Source organism: Erinaceus europaeus, chromosome 20 (genome assembly GCF_950295315.1).
Source record: "Erinaceus europaeus chromosome 20, mEriEur2.1, whole genome shotgun sequence".
NCBI classification, from domain to species: Eukaryota; Metazoa; Chordata; class Mammalia; order Eulipotyphla; family Erinaceidae; genus Erinaceus; species Erinaceus europaeus.
Window position 1 is genome coordinate 12,439,635 of NC_080181.1, and position 19,345 is coordinate 12,458,979.

General features: G+C 52.3%; 1 protein-coding gene across 1 annotated transcript in view; it reads right to left on the reverse strand.

Moving 5' to 3' along the window:
• Window positions 1-17,090, reverse strand: part of SORL1 (sortilin related receptor 1) — a 219,383-nt gene extending 202,293 nt beyond the window's left edge. Inside the window, exon 1 of the mRNA XM_060179854.1 lies at window positions 16,690-17,090. Coding sequence (XP_060035837.1) covers window positions 16,690-16,950 — 261 coding nt within the window. The 5' untranslated portion in view covers window positions 16,951-17,090. The remainder of the gene's footprint in view (window positions 1-16,689) is intronic.
• Window positions 17,091-19,345: the final 2,255 nt, after the last annotated feature.

The following is a 19,345-nucleotide window of genomic DNA, read 5'->3' on the forward strand; positions in this document are numbered from 1 at the left end:
GATGTGGCACAGTAGATAAAGCACTGGACTCTCAAGCATGAGGTCCTGAGTTCAATCCCTGACAGCACATGTACCAGAGTGATGTCTGGTTCTTTCCCTCTCCTCCTATCTTTCTCATTAATAAATAAAATCTTTTTAAAAAAAAAATAAAAAAGATTCTCACTCATTGGCCTGAGTCCTCTTCACATCCATTGGAGATCTGAGCCTCCTCGGCAGGTATCAGCTGGTACCCAGACTCCCCTTCAATCCCCAGGGCCTGGGAGGAGGAGGTGGGGGCTGTGCACCTGCTAATTGCTCCCCCTGATAATAAGTAGCGGCAGGAAGACTCACCTTCCTCGTTGGAAAACAGAGCTGGGGGAGGAGTAATGAGCCTCTCCCTCCACAGGCAGCAGGAAGCAGGCCTGTGTGACACCCGACTTCTTATTGCCCTTGTCTAGCACTCCGGTGTGGGGCATAATCACATCAGCCTGCCTTTCTGAGAATTTGTCGCTGTGTTTTTAATCTAATTCAGGGCACTGGAGATAAATCATCATGAAGGGTCCCGGGTTTTCGGAACCAAGGGCCTGCTGTGGCAGCGACAGTGGCCAGCATGCTAAGTGAGAGGGGGGTCAGAGGCTGCAGTGGGGGGGGGGCTCGCACCCCAGCCTGCAGGCAGGAGGCAGCAGGCAGGCCCAGGTGAGTCCCCAAGGCCTGGGGAGGGGGCCTGCTCACAGCTCTGCCCTCCGCAGAAGCAGAAGCTGTGTTCCCAGGGCCGGGTGGTGGAGCACCTGGTTGAGTGCACATGTTACAATGCTCAAGGACCCGAGTTCAAGCCCCCGGTCCCCATCTGCAGGGCGAAAGCTTTGCAAGTGGTGAAGCAGGGCTGCTTCTGTCTCTCACCTTCTCTATCACCCCCTTCCCTCTCAATTTCTGGATGTCTCTATCCGGTAAATAAATAAAGGTAATTTTTAAAAGATTTTTAAAAAAATTTTTAAAAAGCCGTGCTCCCCGCCTCCCCCGCCCCCAGCCAAGTCGGAGGTCAGTGGGCTGAAGTGACAGATGGCACAGGCCTTTGTGGCCCAGGTCGCCGACAGAAGGCGGCAGGTGCCCTGCCGGTGAGCACCGAGAAAGAAGGACACTGTGCTGCCCTCGGCCGCTGCCCACACCTGGCCCCTAGTGGAGCTACCTGCAGACCCTGCAGTTCCCACAGCTTCCCTCCTGGGGGAGCCAGGCTGCCCCCCCCTAACTGGGAAAAGGGGGTCTTGCCCTGCAGCTGTTTCAGTTACTCCTCAGTCCAATACCACAGTCCAAAGAAACAGTCATCTCAATGTGAAGTGTTTTAACTTTGAGGCTGGGGAGGTGGATCAGTGGTAGAACATGGGACTTGAGTGCATGAGGCCCTGAGTTCAATTCCCAGTACTGCTCATACTGAAGGGTTCATCCCCTCCCTCAAACTGATTTCTTCCTTTCCTTTTCCTTCTCCTAACTTTTTTTTTTTAAATATTTATTCATTTACTCCCTTTCATTGCCCTTATTTTATTGTTGTAGTTATTGTTGTTGTTACTGATATCGTCGTTGTTGGATAGGACAGAGAGAAATGGAGAGAGGAGGGGAAGACAGAGAAGGGGAGAGAAAGACAGACACCTGCAGACCTGCTTCACCACCTGTGAAGCGACTTCCCTGCAGGTGGGGAGCTGGGGGCTCGAACCGGGATCCTTACACCGGTCCTTGTGTTTTGCGCCACCTGCGCTTAACCCGCTGCGCTACCTCCCAACTCCCTCCTTCTCCTACTTTTTAAAAATGTTTTTTATTATCTTTTATTTGTTTATTGGATAGAGGCAGCCAGAAATCAAGAGGGTAGAGGGAAACGGACAGGAAGAGAGACGTCTGCAGCCCTGCTTCACCACTTGGAAAGTTTTCCTCCTGCAGGTGGGAATTGGGGGCTCAAACCTGGGTCCTTGTGCATTGTAACATGTGCGCTCAAACACATGTGCCACCACTTGGCCCAGACAGAAACACTGTTTTGTTTTTTTCCCCAGAGCCCTGCTCACTCCCGGCTTATGGTGGTGCAGGGGATTGAACCTGGGACTTCAAAGCCTCAGGCATGAGAGTCTCTTTGCATAACCATTATGCTATCTACCCTTGTGCACGAGACACCCCCACCACACGCCTTTTTCTTCTTTCTCTGTAACCAAGCACTGCTCAGCTCAGACTGATGCTCATGCAAATGAGCCTGGGACCTCAGAGTCTGAGGCTGTCGCACCATCAAATAAACCTTTTAAAATAAACAAATTGGAGGCCAGGCAGTGGCACAACCAATACAGCACACACATTACCATGTGCAAGGCCCCGGGTTCAAGGCCCCAGTCCCCACCTACTGGGGAGAAGTGGCCCAAGCAGTGAAGCAGAGCTGCAGGTGTCTCTCTCCCTCTCTACCTCTTCTCCCTCTGGGCTTCTCTCTGTCTCTAACAACAACAACAAAAAAAATGAGACAAGAAAATGGTCACCAGGAGTACAAGACTCATTATACCAGCATCAAGTCTCAGTGATAACCCCACCGGCCGAGAAACAAACAACGAAAATTAACAGATAAAGAGATTTCAACTCCTGGACCACGCTAGGCACATTACCAGGGCTCTGCCACCATACGTGGCCTGTACACAGACAGCACAGGCTCTGAACACTCCCATCACCACAGAAAGACCTAAGCAGGCCAGCTGTGTGAGGTCAGGCCAGAGCACAGGCTTATCTGACATGTAGCAGTGACGCAGTCATGGAGTCAGCACATGAACGAGCACCCACTGGGGCAGGTGAACTTTGGATTTTTTCTAAACATTTTATTTATCTGTCATTTTGACAGAGACAGAGAGAAATTGAGAGGGCAGGGGGAGACAGAGAGACACCTGCAGCCCTGCTTCACCGCTCTTAAAGCTTTCCCCCTGCAGGGGAGTTTTGGATTTTCAACTCACTGTTGCGGTAGAGATGGCTACAAAACCCTGTTGCAGGTGGGGGTAGATAGCATAATGGTCATGCAAACAGACTCATGCCTGAGGCTCCACAGTCCCCAGTTCAACTCCTTGCACCACCAAAAGCCAGAGCTGGGCAATGCTCTGGAAAAGAAAGAAAGAGAGAGAGAGAGAGAGAGAGAGAGGGAGAGAGAGAGAGAGGGAAGGAGGGAGGGAGGGAAAGAGAAAGAATGAAAGTTCTGTTTCCTTGGATGCCCCCCACCCCCAACATGCACAGAGCAGTCCTCTGGCTGTAATGTGGAGCCGAGGGTCTCACCATGACACAGGATGAAGCCTCTACCCTCACCCCAGCCCCTGATGGATGGCACCGTCAGCCATTCCCAGGGCTTCGAGGCTGCCCCGCCTCTTCAGCGAAGGTCCATGGTTCTCAGGTCGATACACCAATAAATTAGGTTGGAATTAACTGCGGTTCATCTTAAACGGAGGGAAATTGATTTTTGCATCTGCGTGGCCAGACTCCATATGCCATTTGCCAGTGGCTTCTGCTGCCCCAAGAACACACAGGAAGCTTCTGAGCTGCCCCCACAAAAAGAGCCCCCTCACTCCTGGAAAAATACCAGCCTGGTAATTAATATGCAACCCAAAGCATAGCCACCACAGCCAAATTAAAAAAAAAAAAAAAAGGAAGAAAAGCCAAAGTCATACCTCAGCTTGAATGTCCTAGTCAGTCAACTCTCTGCATCTGAATGACCCCTGAAAATTCTAATCTCCCGACTGCTTCTCCCTGAGCACATTCATACCCTTCCACTTTATGCCCTGCTCAAAGAAAAGCAGACTCATTTTAATATCCGCCAAAAAAATTTCACTAGCGAGGTAAACCCATGCTATAAAGAAATAAATACCTAGCACAGCAAATGGGGTTGTTCTAAAACGCTCCTGTTATAGGTCCAGGACAGCGGACACAGCCAAACAGGAGGATGGAATGAATGTTGCTACAGTATCCATTTTCTGCTATGGGCTGCTGGCTGCTGTCAACACCGCCTCCCTCCGGGATCCCAGGTCCCAAAGCCACTTATAAAACCTCATGTTACAGAAGGTAAAGGAAAACATTCTAGAAAAGAGTGAAAGCGGGGTGTGTGTGTGTGTGTGTGTGTGTCATCCTATTAAGCACATGGAGTACTAAGTACAAGGGCCCTGCAAGAGTCTGGGGTTCGAGCCCCCAGCTCCCTACCTGCAGGGGGATGCTTCACAAGCGGTGAAGCAGGTCTGCAGGTGTCTTTCTCCCTCTCTGTCTTCCCCTCCTCTCTCAATTTCTCTCTGTTCTATCTAACAACAGCAACAACAATGGAAAAAAGATGGCCGCCAGGAGCAGTGGATTCCTAGTGCCGGCACTGAGCCCCAGCGATAACCCTGGAGGAGACAGAAAAAGCTAAGGTCCACTCTCACTCCTCCTCCTCCTCCTCCTCCCCCCCCTCCTTTTCCTCCTCCTTCTCCTCCCTCCTCCTCTTCCTTTCTTTTACCAGAGCACTGCTCAGCTCTGGCTTATGATGGTGAAAGGGACCGAACTTGGGACTTCAGAGCCTCAAGTATGAGTCTGTTTGCATAACCATTATGCTCTCTACCCCCGCCCAGGTCCACCTCCTCTCTATCTCAATGTGCACCCAGCTGGAGCCCTAGTTCTCCAAGAAACTGTCCACGCCCATGTACGTGGCAGGTTCCTTTATTGGGGGCTGCGTGGTGGACATCGGGTTAAGCACATGCGGCGAGAAGTGCAGGGACTGACCTAAGGATCCTGATTCCCCACCTGCAGGGGAGTCGCTTCACAGGTGGTGAAGCAGGTCTGCAGGTGTCTGTCTTTCTCTCCCCCTCTCTGTCTTCCCCTCCTCTCTCCATTTCTCTCTGTCCTATCCCACAACAGCTACAACATAACAACAACATCATCAACAATGACAACTGTAAGCAGTGAGGATGAGACTTCCTTCACCAGCCTGATATGCACAGAACTCCGTTTTATGCTGTGACACTTCTGGGAGCTCCCCTGCTACGGACAGGCAGAAAGCCATGCAAGCACTGAGGCTCCAGCAACCATGTCCTTAGGCATGCTACTGGGAATGATAGGTAATGGAAAGTCACTGAAATCCCAGCCACCCAATGCCACACGCAGATATACTACACTCACGAAGTATGTTTCTGGGAGGCTCGACAAGAACTGATGGCAGGCCAGGGAGATGCTAAGCTGGGGAGGCCAGGGCCTGCCTGTGTGCATGAGGCTCCAGGCTCAACAATAAAGAACAACAAGGGCAACAAAAGGGAAAATAAATATTAAAAAAATTAAAAATAAATAAATAAATATAGAGGGAGTCAGGTTCCCCTCCTCTCTCCATTTCTCTCTGTCCTATCCAACAACAACGACATCAATAATAACTACAACAACAATTTTAAAAAGTAACAAGGGAAACAAAAGGGAATAAATAAATTTAAAAATAAATAAATACATAAATGAAAATAGAGGGGCCAGGCAGTGATGTAAATTGCATCCTGGTTCAAGCGCCCAGCTCCCCACCTACAGGGGGGTTGCTTCACAAGCAGTGAAGCAGGTCTGCAGGTGTCTGTCTTTCTCTCCCCCTATCTTCCCCTCCTCTCTCAATTTCTCTCTGTCCTGTCCGACAAAATGGAAAAAATGGCCACAGGAGCAGTGGATTTGTACTGTAGGCACCAAACCCCAGCAATAACCCTGGAGGCAATAAATAAATGGATAAACAAAAGTAGATACATCCTTAAAAACAAACAAACTTGAAGGCAGCCGTTGCCAACTGGGCAGGGACACCGGGCGGACGGGCAACATGAGAGGCAGGATTTTTCTTCTCACTGTGCAGTCACTATGAGATGCCATTGTGAGACTGGTGCTTTGTAAGCAGATTACCTGCTGAAGGTTGAACGGGAATAGGATGGGTGGCTTTCCATTTCAGCTCGACTGTTCCCTTCTCCACCACCTTCTCTCTCTTCTTTTCTTTCTTTGAAGATTGTATTTTTATTGGATCGAGACAGAGAAATTGAGAGGGGATGAGGAAAGAGAGACAGACACCTGCAGTCCTGCTTCACCGCTTGTGAAGTTTCTCCAGGGGGACTGAGGGCTTGAACGCAGGTCCCTCTGCACAGGGTAACGTGCAATCAACAAGCAAACCAAACACACCCCCTGCTCTTCTCATTCCTACCACCTCTCCCAGCGTCCAGGCTCCACAGTACCCATGTTATCGCTGGAGTGGAGAGGAGTCCGAAACCTAGCAGAATAAGCAGCACCAGCATTCAACAGAAGCACCAAACAGAACCAGGAAGCCTTGCAGAGTCAGGGAGCTCACCTGGGGAGTGTGCTGCTTTGCCATCTGCATGCACATGACCCAGGTTCAAGCCCGGCCCTCACCGCACTGAAGGAAACTTCAGAGCTGCAGTTCTCTCTGCCTCTATTTGGGAAAAAAAAAAAAAAAAGAAAGAAGAGGAAAAGAAGATAGGAAGAAGGAAAGAGAGAAAGAACAAATGAGAGAGAGAGAGAAAGAGAGAGGAAAAGAAAAAGAGGAAGAGAGGGCCAGGTGGTGGCGCACCTGGTGAAATGCACATAGTACTAAGCACAAGGACCGGCATAAGGATCCCGGTTCAATCCCCCGGCCCCCCACCTGCAGGGGAGTCCCTTCACAGGTGGTGAAGCAGGTCTGCAGGTGTCTGTCTTTCTCTCCCCCTCTCTGTCTTCCCCTCCTCTCTCCATTTCTCTCTGTTCTGTCAAATAAAATGGGGAAAATGGCCACCAGGAGCAGTGGATTTACAGTGTCAGCACTGAGCCCCAGCAATAACCCTAGAGGCAAAGAAAAAAAGAGAGAAAGGAAGAAAAAAGGTAAAAAGGAAGGAAGGAAGGAAGGAAGGAAGGAAGGAAGGAAGGAAGGAAGGTAGGAAGGTAGGTAGGAAGGTAGGAAGGTAGGAAGGTAGGTAGGAAGGTAGGAAGGTAGGTAGGAAGGTAGGAAGGTAGGTAGGTTTTCTTTTTTTCTTTTTTTTTTTTTTGGTAGGTAGGTTTTCAAGGTCACAGCCCTTACCGAGCCAAGCCAATAAGCCCAGTGACTGTTCACCTGCACGGAGGCACACAGGCCAACCCCCCTGGCTTCATAATCAACCAGCCTGTTCTCCCCCGAGATGTACCAGGTAGGAAGGGACTCCAAAGAGAGGCTCTTTGTCCCAAGGGCTTGGCTGAGACAGACACTTGATTTACAGCCTTGATTCAGGACACTGAACACTCCCTGGCCCTGAAGAAGCAAGCAGGAATTGAAAGAAAGAAAGAAAGAAAGAAAGAAAGAAAGAAAGAAAGAAAGAAAGAAAGAAAGAAAGAAAGAGAGAAAGAAGAAGGAAAAATGGGACCTGTAAATCCTGTTGAGCTTGGTGCTATGCTTCCCTCCAAAAGTTTTTTGGTTTTTTCTTTTTTTTTTTTCTTTTTTTTTCCTTTTTCCTCATACAATATCACAAATGCCCTAGAAGGGAGAGTTCTAGACCATGGGACTCCCACCTCTTCAGAACAACCCCCAGGATAGCAGAGGAAGCAGCGCAGGAAGCAGCGCAGGCCTGTGGCTGGGGGGCTGGCTCAACGGGTAAGGCTTCAGACTCCTCCAGCTGAGGTTCCCGGTTCGATCCCCAGCACTGGCACATTACAGAATGGTACTTGGCTTCTGTCTCCCTCCTTCTCTCTTTCTCATGTGAAACTCTCTTATATACAATAAAGAAATAAAATTTTAAGTCTGATTTTTCTTTTCTTTATTTTTAAAATCTTTTATTCATTTTTTTAGATTTTTTTAAAAGAATTTATTTATTTATTCATGAGAAAGACAGGCAGAGAAAGAAAGAACCAGACATCACTCTGGTACATGTGCTGCTGGGGATTGAACTCAGGACCTCGTGGTTGAGAATTCAATGCTTTATCTACTGCGCCACCTCCCGGGCCACAATCTTTTATTTATTTATGATTGGATAGAGATAGAGAGAAATTGAGATGGGAAGGGGAGATACAGATGGAGAGAAACAGAGACCCCTGCAGCCCTGCTTCACCACTCATGAAGCTTTCCCCTTACAGGTGGGGACCAGGGGCTTGAACCTGGGTCCTTACAGATTGTAATGTGTGTGCTTAACCAGATGCTCCACCGCCTGGCCCCCCCCCCCAATTTTATTTTCTTTATAACTTTATTTTATTTGATAAGACAGAGAGAAATTGAGAGGGGAGGGAGATAAAAGAGAGAGAGAGACAGAGACACGTACAGCACTGCTTCATTGCTTGTGAAGCTTTCCCCCTGTAGGTGGGGAGCGGGAGGCTCGAACCCAGGTCCTTGTGCATCATACTATGTGCACTTGACGGGGTGTGCTACGCTGGCTCCCCCACAACTAATATCTTCAAATGGAAAAAGGGCTGGACCTGACCACACGCTGAGTCTACTCACTAGCACTGGCCCTTGGCCTCAGAGTGAGGCTGAGGGTGAGCTGCCCACCCAGCCTCAGCCTCTCCCTGCTGGCGTGCGGTGGGTGGACAAGCACCCAGGAGGGGCCTCCCCTGTGTGGGACAGAGAAGATCTGTGTCCCCAGGCACAGACGATGGGGAGAGGAACAGGCGACAGAGATCTTCAGGTCAGGAGCAGCAGTGCTGTAGGAGGCTGGAGAACTCTTCCCATGATCCTGGGGAGACAGGGAGGCAGCCTCCACAGGTGAGGGGCAGAGTAAGGGGTTGGGGAGACAGCATAATGGTTACAGAAATGCCTTTCACATCTGAGGTATTGAGTCCCAGGTTCAATCCCCAGCACCACCATAAACCAGAGCTTATAGATTTTTTTAAAATATTTTTTTATCTTTATTTATTAGCTAGAGACAGCCAGAAGTCGAGAGGGATGGAGGGTGATACGGATGGAGACAGAGAGACACTTGCAGCACTATTTTGCCTGCAGCACTGCTGTTGCTGTTGGATAAAGTAGAAATTGAGAGAAGAGGGGAAGACAGAGAGGGAGAGAAAGATAGACACCTGCAGCCCTGCTTCATCACTCACAAAGCTTTCCCCCTGCAGGTGGGGACCAGGAGCTCGAACCTGGGTCCTGGCACATTGTAACATGGGCACTCAACCAGGTGTGCCACCACCCAGCCCCCCCCCATCTTTCTCTCTGTACCTCTCTTTCCCCCCTCTCATTAAAGTAAATAAAATATTTTTTAAATAAAGATGTAGATTAAAAAGAAAAAGAGCGCAGTAAGGGCTTGCAGGCAAAGGCAGGTGGACTGGCAGAGCAGTGAGCAGGAGGCTGAGAGGACATCAGGAGGAAGATTCAGAGCAGAAAAAAAAAAAAAATCACACAATCTCCCTCTTCTTGGACTTGACCTCTTTTTGCTGTTATCACTAGGGCTTTGTAACTCTGGGCAGACTTTTTTCTTTTGGAGGGCAGGTGGGGCACAGGGCAGAGGCACACCCGATAAAGTGTATGAAGTATGAAGCTATAAAGCGCAAGAACCCACAAAAGGATCCAGGTTCCAGCCCCTATATCCCAACCTGAAGGGGGGGATGCCTCACAAACGGTGAAACAGCAGCTCTGCAGATGTCTTATTTCTCTCTCTCTCCCCCTCTTTCTCTCTCTCTCTCTCCCTCCCTCCCTCCCTCGCCCTCCACTCCGAATTTCTCTCTGCCCTATCCAATAAAATGGAGGGGAAAAAAGAAAAAGGAAAAATGGGGCTTGCAGGCACTGAGCCCCAGCAACAGCCCAGGAGGCAAGAGAAAGAGAGAGCGAGCTCACAGGCCCAGCTCAGAGGCCAAGAGACAGCTCCCCCAGCAGAGTACACGGGTTCCCATGCCTGAGGACCCGGGTTTGAGCCTCGGCTATCACATGGGAGCTAAGGCAGTACTGTGCTGTTTCTCCTCCTCTCTTTCTGTCTCTCACTCTCTCCCTAAAAGAAAAAGAAACTCTCCAGTGTGGTCGAGTCACACAGGTACCAAGTCTCAGTGATAATCCTGGAGACAAAAAGAAAAAAGTTTCAAAGCACGGTGTGTTGGGGGTCAGGCTCGAACCTGGGTTACGTGCAGAACAAAGCCAGCATGCTGTCCAGGTGGGCTCCCAGGGCTTTTCCAAATAGTGGGTGAGAGACAGAAAGGGAGGAAGAGGAGTCGGGCTGTAGCGCAGCGGGTTAAGCGCACGTGGCGCAAAGCCCAAGGACTGGCATAAGGATCCCGGTTCGAACCCCGGCTCCCCACCTGCAGGGGAGTCGCTTCACAGGCGGTGAAGCAGGTCTGCAGGTGTCTGTCTTGCTCTCCTCCTCTCTGTCTTCCCCTCCTCTCTCCATTTCTCTCTGTCCTCTCCAACAACGACAACAACAATAATAACTACAACAATAAAACAACAAGGGCAACAAAAGGGAATAAATAAATATTAAAAAAAAAAAAAAGAAAGGGAGGAAAAGACAGAGGAGAAGTGACAGCACTGCCCTGTGACTTGTGAAGCTTACCCCTGTGGTGTACCCACTGGGCAGCTGGTGACTCAAAACCCAGGTCCTTGTACACAGTAAAGTGTGCACTCCACCGGTGAACTATCTCCTGGGCCTCTGTTGTTGTTGTTGCTGTTGTTGGATAGGACAGAGAGAAATGGAGAGAGGAGAGGAAGACAGAGAGGAGGAGAGAAAGACAGACACCTGCAGCCCTGTCTCACCTCTTCTGAAGCTTCTTCCCCCCCTACAGGTAAGGACCAGAGCTTGAAGCCAGGCCCTTGCTTATGGCAACCTGTGTAGTAGCACTGACTAACCCACTGCTCTGGTGTTCCCTCCCTCTCTCTCTCCCATGTTTATAAATATCTTGAACTCCTGGGGAGAGTATATGCCTTGCCGTGAGCAGCCCAGGTTCAAACTGTGACACCACAGAGGACGTGTTACAGTGTCTCTGCCCTTCTCTCTCTGTCTTTATCTCTCTCTGGTCAGAGTGGAAAAGTAGCCTGGGAGCAGTGACATCACAAATACATCAGCACTACAAAAATAAATAAATCGGGGATCGGGCAGTGGTGCAGCGGGCTAAGAGCAAGGACAGGCGTAGGGATCCCGGTTCGAGCCCCCGGCTCCCCACCTGCAGGGGAGTCGCTTCACAAGCGGTGAAGCAGGTCTGCAGGTGTCTGTCTTTCTCTCCTCCTCTCTGTCTTTCCCTCCTCTCTCCATTTCTCTCTGTCCTATTCAACGACGACATCAGTAATAACAATAGTAACTACAAAAATAAAAAAAAAAAACAAGAGCAACAAAAAGGAGATAAATAAATATCAAAAAAAAATATGAAAAAAAAAAGAGAAAGAAAAAAAAAGTCCAATCAGTCTCGCATGTCAGAGACCGTGACCGTGAATCTGGTCAGACTGGCTGTGCCACTCTCTACAGGTGGGTGAAGCCAGAGCAAAAGGCCGGGCAGGTGTGCAGGACTGAGGCACAGGGCTTTCAGGCACAGCTCCAGTGCTCACTCCCCCCAGCATGGATGGCCAGAGTGAAGCTCTGGTTCTCCCTCCCCTTTCCCTGTTAGTAAGCAATGCACCCCCCCTCCTCTCTTCAGAGCTGGCTTCTTACCAAGCCCCCAAAGAAAAGCTTCCAGGGGTGGGGGTGGGGAGTCAGGCACTAGCACAGTGGGTCAAGTGCACATCGGCGCAAAGCACAAGGACCGGCTCAAGGATCCCAGTGAGCCCGGCTCAAGGATCCCAGTGAGCCCGCCGGCTCCCCACCTGCGGGGAGGTTGCTTCACAGACAGTGAAGCAGGTCTGCAGGTGTCTATATTTTTTTTTAAGATTTTTTTTAAAGATTTATTTATTCCCTTTGGTTGCCCTTGTTGTTTTATTGTTGTAGTTATTATTGATGTCGTTGTTGTTGGATAGGACAGAGAGAAATGGAGAGAAGGGGGAAGACAGGGAAAGATAGACACCTGCAGACCTGCTTCACCACTTGTGAAGCGACTCCCCTGCAGGTGGGGACCCGGGGGCTCGAACCGGGATTCTTACGCCGGTCCTTGTGCTTTGCGCCACCTGCGCTTAACCAGCTGCACCACCACCTGACTCCTGGTCTCCCCTTCTCTGTCTTCCCTTCCTCTCTCTATTTCTCTCTGCCCTATCCAACAACAACATCAATAACAATGATAATAATAACCACAGCAACGATAAAGCAAGAGCAACAAAAGTGAAGAAAGAAAAAAAAAAAAAAGAAAAGCCTCCTGGGACGCAGGTGCCCAACAACAGATGAGTGGCTGAGCAAGCTATGGTCTATATACACAATGGAATATTACTCAGGTGTTAAAAATGGTGATTTCACCATTTTCAGCCCATCTTGGATGGAGCTTGAAGAAATCATCTTAAGTGAAATAAGTCAGAAACAGAAGGATGAATGTGGGATGATCTCGCTCACAGGCAGAAGTTGAAAGACAAGATCAGAAGGGAAAACACTAAGCAGAACTTGGACTGGAGTTGGTGCATTGCACCAAAGTAAAAGATTCTGGGGTGGGTGGGAGGAGAGGTCAGGTCCTGGAACAGGATGACAGAGGACCTAGTGGGGGTTGTATTGTTATATGGAAAACTGGAAAATGCTATGCATGTACATACTATTGTATTTACTGTCAACTGTAAAACATTAATTCCCCAATAAATTAATATAAATTAAATTAAAATAAATAAATAAGAAAAAGCTTCCTGGGTCAGTAGCTTGAGCCTCCAACCCCCATTTGCCCATCAGGAGACTTTTTTTTTTTTTTTTTTTACCAGAGCACTGCTGAGCTCTGGCTTATGGCGGTGTGGAGGACTGAACCTGGGACTTGAGAGCCTCAGGCATGAGAGTCTGTTTACATAACCATTATGCTATACCCCCACCCCCAGGAGACTTCTTAACCTCACCGCAAAAATCAAGAGAGCAGGAGCTGCCCAGGATCTGAGGTCTTTGCCTCCACCCAGGCCCACACCGCACGTGCCCCACCGAGGCCGACTGCAGAGGGAGCTGCCTCCCTGCCCCTCCTGGGCAAGGCCTGCACTAGCGTCTGCTTCCTGCCCTCTTCCACTGTATTCAGGGAGCAGGGGTGAAATACTGGTCACCCCTATCTGTCCCCACTCTCTCTGGACCACCACGCTCGAGCTCAACTCATGCAACACCACAGAAAAGCATGACAACGCCTGAGATTTTACACTTCTTTTTTTTTTTTTAAGATTTTATTTCTTTATTCATGTGAAAGATAGGAAGAAAGCTAGACATCACTCTGGTACATGTGCTGCCGGGGACTGAAGTTGGGACCTCATGCTTGAGAATCCAGTGCTTTATCCATTGCGCCACCTCCCAGACCAGAAGGTTTAAACTTTGAGGGGCAGGCAACTGGGGAAATGGCCTCAGATTAGCAAAGCTGGGCTGCTGCTTCCAGCCACGCCCCTGCACTGTACTTGCCAGTGAGGATCTGGCTCTCTGTCTCAGGTGAACCCCCATATAGAAATGCATATATGGGGGGTTGGGTGGTAGCACAACGGGTTAAGCACACGTGGCGCAAAGTGCAAGGACAGGAATGAGGATCCCAGTTCAAGCCCCCGGCTCCCCACCTGCAGGGGAGTCGCTTCACAGGCGGTGAAGCAGGTCTGCAGGTGTCTGTCTTTCTCTCCTCCTCTCTGTCTTCCCCTCCTCTCTCTATTTCTCTCTGTCCTATCCAACAACAACAGCAATAACAACAATAAACAATAAGGGCAACAAAAGGGGGGAAGCCTCCAGGAGAAGTGGATTTGTAATACAGGCACCAAGCCCCAGTGATAACCCTGGAGGCAAAAGAGAGAAAGAAAGGAAGAAAGGAAGAAATGCATATATGATAAGATAAACATTTTCTAAAAATACATTTTGAAGGGGAGAGACCGGGAGACAGCTCACCCACATGTTTTCCCTGCATGAGGATCTGGGTTCAAGACCCCAGCCACTATGCAGGAACACCTGCATGGAGGGGTGGGCATTATGAGCAGTGAAGAAATACTGTGGTGTCTCTCCTCTCTCTGTTGCTCTCGCTCTATTTTTAAAAAAGTCAGGTGGGGGCCGGGAGGTGGCGCACCAGGTTAAGTGCACATAATACAAAACACAAGGATCCCTGTTCGAGTCCCTGGCTCCTCACCTGTGGCGGGGAGGGGGAGTCGCTTCACAAGCGGTGAGGCAGGTCTGCAGGTATCTATCTTTCTCTCTCCCTATCTTCCCCTCTCCTCTCAATTTCTCTCTGTCCTATATGAAAAATAAAAATAAAAAATGACCACAGGAACAGTTGGATTCGTAGTGCAGGCATGGAGCCCTAGTGATATAACCCTGAAGAAAGCAAAAACCTGGGGGCCAAGCGGTGGCCCACCGGGTTGAGCGCACGTCACAATGCACAAGAACTCGGGTTCAAGTCCCCAGCCCCCACCTGCAGGGGGAAAGAGTGGTGAAGCAGGGCTGCAGATGTGTCTCTCTAACTCTCTATTACCCCCTTCCCTCTCCATTTCTGCCTGTTTCTAACTAATAAACAAGATAATTATTTTTAAATGTTTCTTTCTAAAAAGAAAGTCTGTGTGTTGTGCAGGCAGGGAACCCAGCAATAACTCTAGGGTAGCTCAGCCTCCCAGAGCTCTAATGTGCATGTCTGAGACCCCACACATCCCACCTTTCTGTTGTCAGACTTCAGCAGCACTCTCTCTGATGCTGTCTCTCTCTTTCCCTCTCATAATAAATAAAAAGTCGACAAAGCCAAATGTAAAGGAGAAGCTAGGCTCCAGGTTAGCAGAAGCCAGGTATAGCCCCAGGACGCGGTGTGAATGAGGCACCCAGCTAGCAAGGTCAGTGGGACGGCAGGGCCTTGCTGGTGGGCTCCCTGGGCCATGCAGACACAGCTGGAGGTGAAAAGCCCAGTGCCAGGTGGTCCTGCTCCCGTCTGGCTGCAGTCCTGAACACCACTCAGTCACCAGCCCCAGGGCCACCCCGAGCTCACAGGCAGAGGAGGGGGCAGCCTCAGAGGCAGGTTGTGCCCTCCAGCCTCAAGCCAACAACAGAGCGGGCTGGCTCTGCGACCTGCAAGCCCAAATCCAGGCTCTGGAGGCACCAGCACAAGAAGGCCAGCTCCCCCCCACACCCCCCAGGAGCTATCAGAAACCAGTCAAACCCGAGGGAGGAAGGAAGGGAGAAAGGCCAGGCCAGGGTGCTTTTTTTTTTTAAAGATTTTATTTATTTATTTATTAATGAGAAAGATAGGAGGAGAGAGAAAGAACCAGACATCACTCTGACACATGTGCTGCCGGGGATCGAACTCAGGACTCAGGACCTCATGCTTGAGAGTCCAATGCTTTATCACTGCACCACCTCCCAGACCACCCAGGATACTTTTCTTCAGCCAGAAAGGTCAGCTTCACCCATGCTCCAGAAGAGACAGGTGTCCCCAGCAGAGTCTTCCTCCCACCCTCCCCCCACCTGAGGTGGAACCTTTACTCAACGGTACAGAAAAGAAGTTTCCGATGGGGGTGGAGAGAGCCCAGCAGCACCCCACTAGGCAGGCCCCCAGCAGTCCCCAGCCCTGAGGCTGAATGAAGGTGGAGGAAGCAACAAGCTCCCACCCACTGGAGGCCAATCTCCCCCACCCCCCAGAACCAACTGCTGTTCTAGAAGACAGCGACTCACGAGGCACTGGGTGAAGACCAGGGACTAGATGACCACCCAAAGGTCACTGAGACACTGCAGAGGGGCCTGGCCGGCCGCTGAGCCCTAGTTTCCATCAACACACGACACAGCAGGCTGAGAGGGTCTGGGGGACCGCCAGGCTGGGGGACTCAGCACTGCACCCTGACTTATTTCCTGCCTGTGGGGGAATGGGTGGGAGAGACCAGTATTTCCATGTTTACTCTGCCTTCGGGGGGCCCACTCCCAGGAGTGTGTATGCGGTGGTGAGGGGGAAGTTGTTGTCAATCTCCACTGCAGGGCTGCGGAGGGGGAGGAGGCCACCCCCCCCCCCCAGAGGCCGGAGCATCATCAAACATCAAATCCATTTTGCCAGTGCACAGTCAGGAACTCGGTTTGCAATTCCGAGCTGCGAGTCTGGCCATAAAAGTGAAATCCACTTTAGTTATGATCCCATAAACCCATTGCCCGGGTGGAAGAAAATCGCCTCGCTGCTACAGTACTGCTGCCTGCCGGATCCCTGCAGGCTGACTGGAGCCCAGGCGCCCAAGGATGTGTGTGTGTGTGTGTGTGTGTGTGGTGGGGGGGTGTTTTCCTACAGAAAGCAAGCCGAGGGCTTGAGATGGGGGCAGTGGGGTGGCAGGAACTCACGGTACACACAGCGCTCCTGCAGCGAGGACCCTGCGCCGGGTCTCCCGTCTTCTCTGGGACTGAGATGCACGGGGGTTGGGGGGAGAACATCCTCCTCTCTGGGAGCGAGGGACTGCAGCCTGGGAGCGTCCCCTCGGCCAGCAGGGAAGATGGTCCACAGGTAACTCGGCGCCGCCAAGTACGCGGGGTGCACGCGCGCCGCGGGGGTCTGGGGGGGTCTGGGAGGGGGGCTGCACCCCGAGAGTCACCTGGAATACGGTCGCAGAGCCCGACAGGAAGCAGGGGACCCGTGGGATTCGAGGGCCACCCGCAGTGCTCAAGTGGGAGCGCAAAACAACCGGGGGCCGGCGAGCCCGCCGAGGCGCAGGGGTGCACGGGCGCAGGGGTGCGGGGGGGGGGCGGGGGTGCAGGGGTGCGGGGCGGCGCTCACCTGTCCGTACACCTTGATGGGCTCGGGCTGCGGGGCAGCGCTCCGTCTCCTCCGAGCGGGCTTGTCGGCCGCCTCCCGCCGCCGCAGCAGCTCTCGCGGGCCGCCCTGCACCACGAGGAAGCCCCGGTCCTGGGGCAGCTGCGCGCGGCCGCCCCGCAGGCTCAGCGCCCCGGACTCGCCGACAGCCGCGGGCGGCAGCAGCGCGACCAGGGCGAGGAGGAAGGGGAGTCGCGGCTCCCTCCTGCTGCTCCGTGTCGCCATGTTCGCGGAGCGCGGCTGCAGGTGGCGCCGCCGCCAGGAGAGAATGCGCAGCGCGAGGCCGGCGGAGCGACGGGGCCGGGGCGCGCGCAGCTCCCAGGGCTCCAGGCCGCTCGGGCCGCCCGCCGTGCCCGCCGCCGTCACGTGTGCGGCTGCCGCCCGGCTCCGCCCCCGCCGCCCCCGCGGGGAAGTCAAGGCAGCCGCGCCGGGCCGCCTGCGCCCCCGCCTGCCCGCGGGCCCGCGCCCCTCTGCCTGCGCCCCGCTGCGGGGTAGCGTCCGGGTCGCCGCGGGTTGCAGACTCCTTCTCAACCGCTTGCCGGTCGCCTCCACGACCCCCCCCCCCCCGGGTCCCCACGGGCTTGCAGGTTCCCTTCCCCACCGCGTGCGCCCCCCCCCCCCCCCGTCACCCTCAGCCCCCGCGGGCTTGCAGGCTTCTTTCCCCACCGGGACTTTGAGCGACTCCAGGCACCAACATGGATGGATCCCAGAAAACCACACACACACACACACACAAAAGCACACACCACACACACACACACACACACACACACACACGCACACACGGGCCCCGCAAGCTCTCAGCCTGCCCAGGAGCTCCACTGGGGCCCCCACCTGCAGCGCTGCATCATGGCTTCCTGGGGGGCCCCTCCGAGGTGGCCCCGCCATGCCTGCAAAATGGGCAGACTTCCCAGGCCCTTCAGCCAGCAGCCGGCACTGCACCCACACACTAGCTGGCCCCTGGGGAGGAGAAGGGACAGGCACTCAGGGGAGGCCATTTCACCGTGAGCTCGACTCGACCACCCAGGCTTCCTTTGAACCACAAGGAGCTAAAGATGCCTGGTGTTGAGGCATACCCAGGGCAAACATGGCTTTGCAGATTTATGGGAGCAGCGCAGAGCTGGCCACCTTGGCTGCGTCGTTCCCCAGCGTGTGCAGTGTGCTCTGGACTCCGACGCTGCCTTCTGATCATCCCAGACACTACTCGCACAGCTACAGACAGGCCCTTTTAGCTTTAGAGGAAGAGGGGGGTCCTCAGCTCAGCTCCCCGGGGATGCTCGTCCACTAGCAAGCCAGGGTACAGAGTGACTCTGTTGCTCTAGTTACAGAGTGGGGGCCGTCCTGCGCCCAGCACCACCACCTGGCCAAGAGGGCCTGCCTCCTGCACTTCACTCAGCCAGCACTTCTTCAAATGTACGTATTTACATAGGAAAGAGGTGCAGAGGAAGAGAAAGAACACCATTCAGCTGTGATTTATGGTGGGTGCTGGGGATTGAACCTGGGGCCTAGGAGTCTCAGGCACCACAGCAGCACAGCCATTATGCCATCTCCCCAGCATTCTGACCCCTCCCAGCCTAGTCCATGCTCAACCTTCTGGGATCCTGGCCCAGTCCCCACGCCCATGTCCTTCCACCCTTCTCCCCAGGTGAGATGATGTTTCACCCAGCAGGTCAGTGTGATGGTCCAGGAGAGCACAAACGCAGCTGCGACATCTCTAGCCCAATTCAAACCCCAAGGGGACCATGGCTGTCGTCCAAACCCAAGGAAGAAAGGGGGCAGCGGACCAGTGGATTAAGATTTCTCCACACATGCTATGTGAGAAGTTTCTCTGCAAGAGCAAGTGTCAGAGCCCTGCTGGAGACAGGCTCTGCCTTTCCCACCACAAGATTGGGTTGCAAACAGAAATTTGCAGGGAGGGTTAGCAGCTAGGCAACTACTCTCTGGCTGTGATTTGTGTCTTGCATGCTGGGGAACTGGCAAGGACACCCCGAGGTAGTTAATCTGCCTCACAAGCTGTCCTCTGTGGTCATTTCATCTACCTCCAAGCCATTCTCAGGTGGGAGCCAGCAACCCCAGACTCTCCGTGCTTCATAACCACAGGGAACCATCCACCTTCTAGCTCTGGGGCCTTAGGCAGATAGCTTTATGGAAACAACAGCTCTCACTCCTTACCTATGACCCAGGGTTGGTGAGTGCATGAGAGGAGCTCACATATGAAAAGTAAAATGGGCTGGGAGACAGCATAGTAATTATGTTAAAGACTTTCATGCCTGGGGCTCTGCAGTCCCAGGTTCAATCCCCAGCACCACCATAAGCCAGAGCTGAGCAGTGCTTTGGTCTTTATCTGTGTATCTTTCTTTCTCACTCATTAACGTAAAGTTAAATGAAATACTTTTTCACAAAAGAAAGAAATGACTGCAAATTGCAGAGTATTGAAAGCACTGAGCATTGGAGCCTCACCCTGACTTTGTGACTGTGAGTGTGTGATGTTTGTCCTGGTTGCTGGCCTCTCTGGACCTTCTTTCTTCATATGGGAGATGGGAAAGGAGGCCTCCTCCCCTGCCACCCCTGACAGCACCCCAGACCTGGGCATGAGACCGGAGCAGCCAGTCAGGGGACA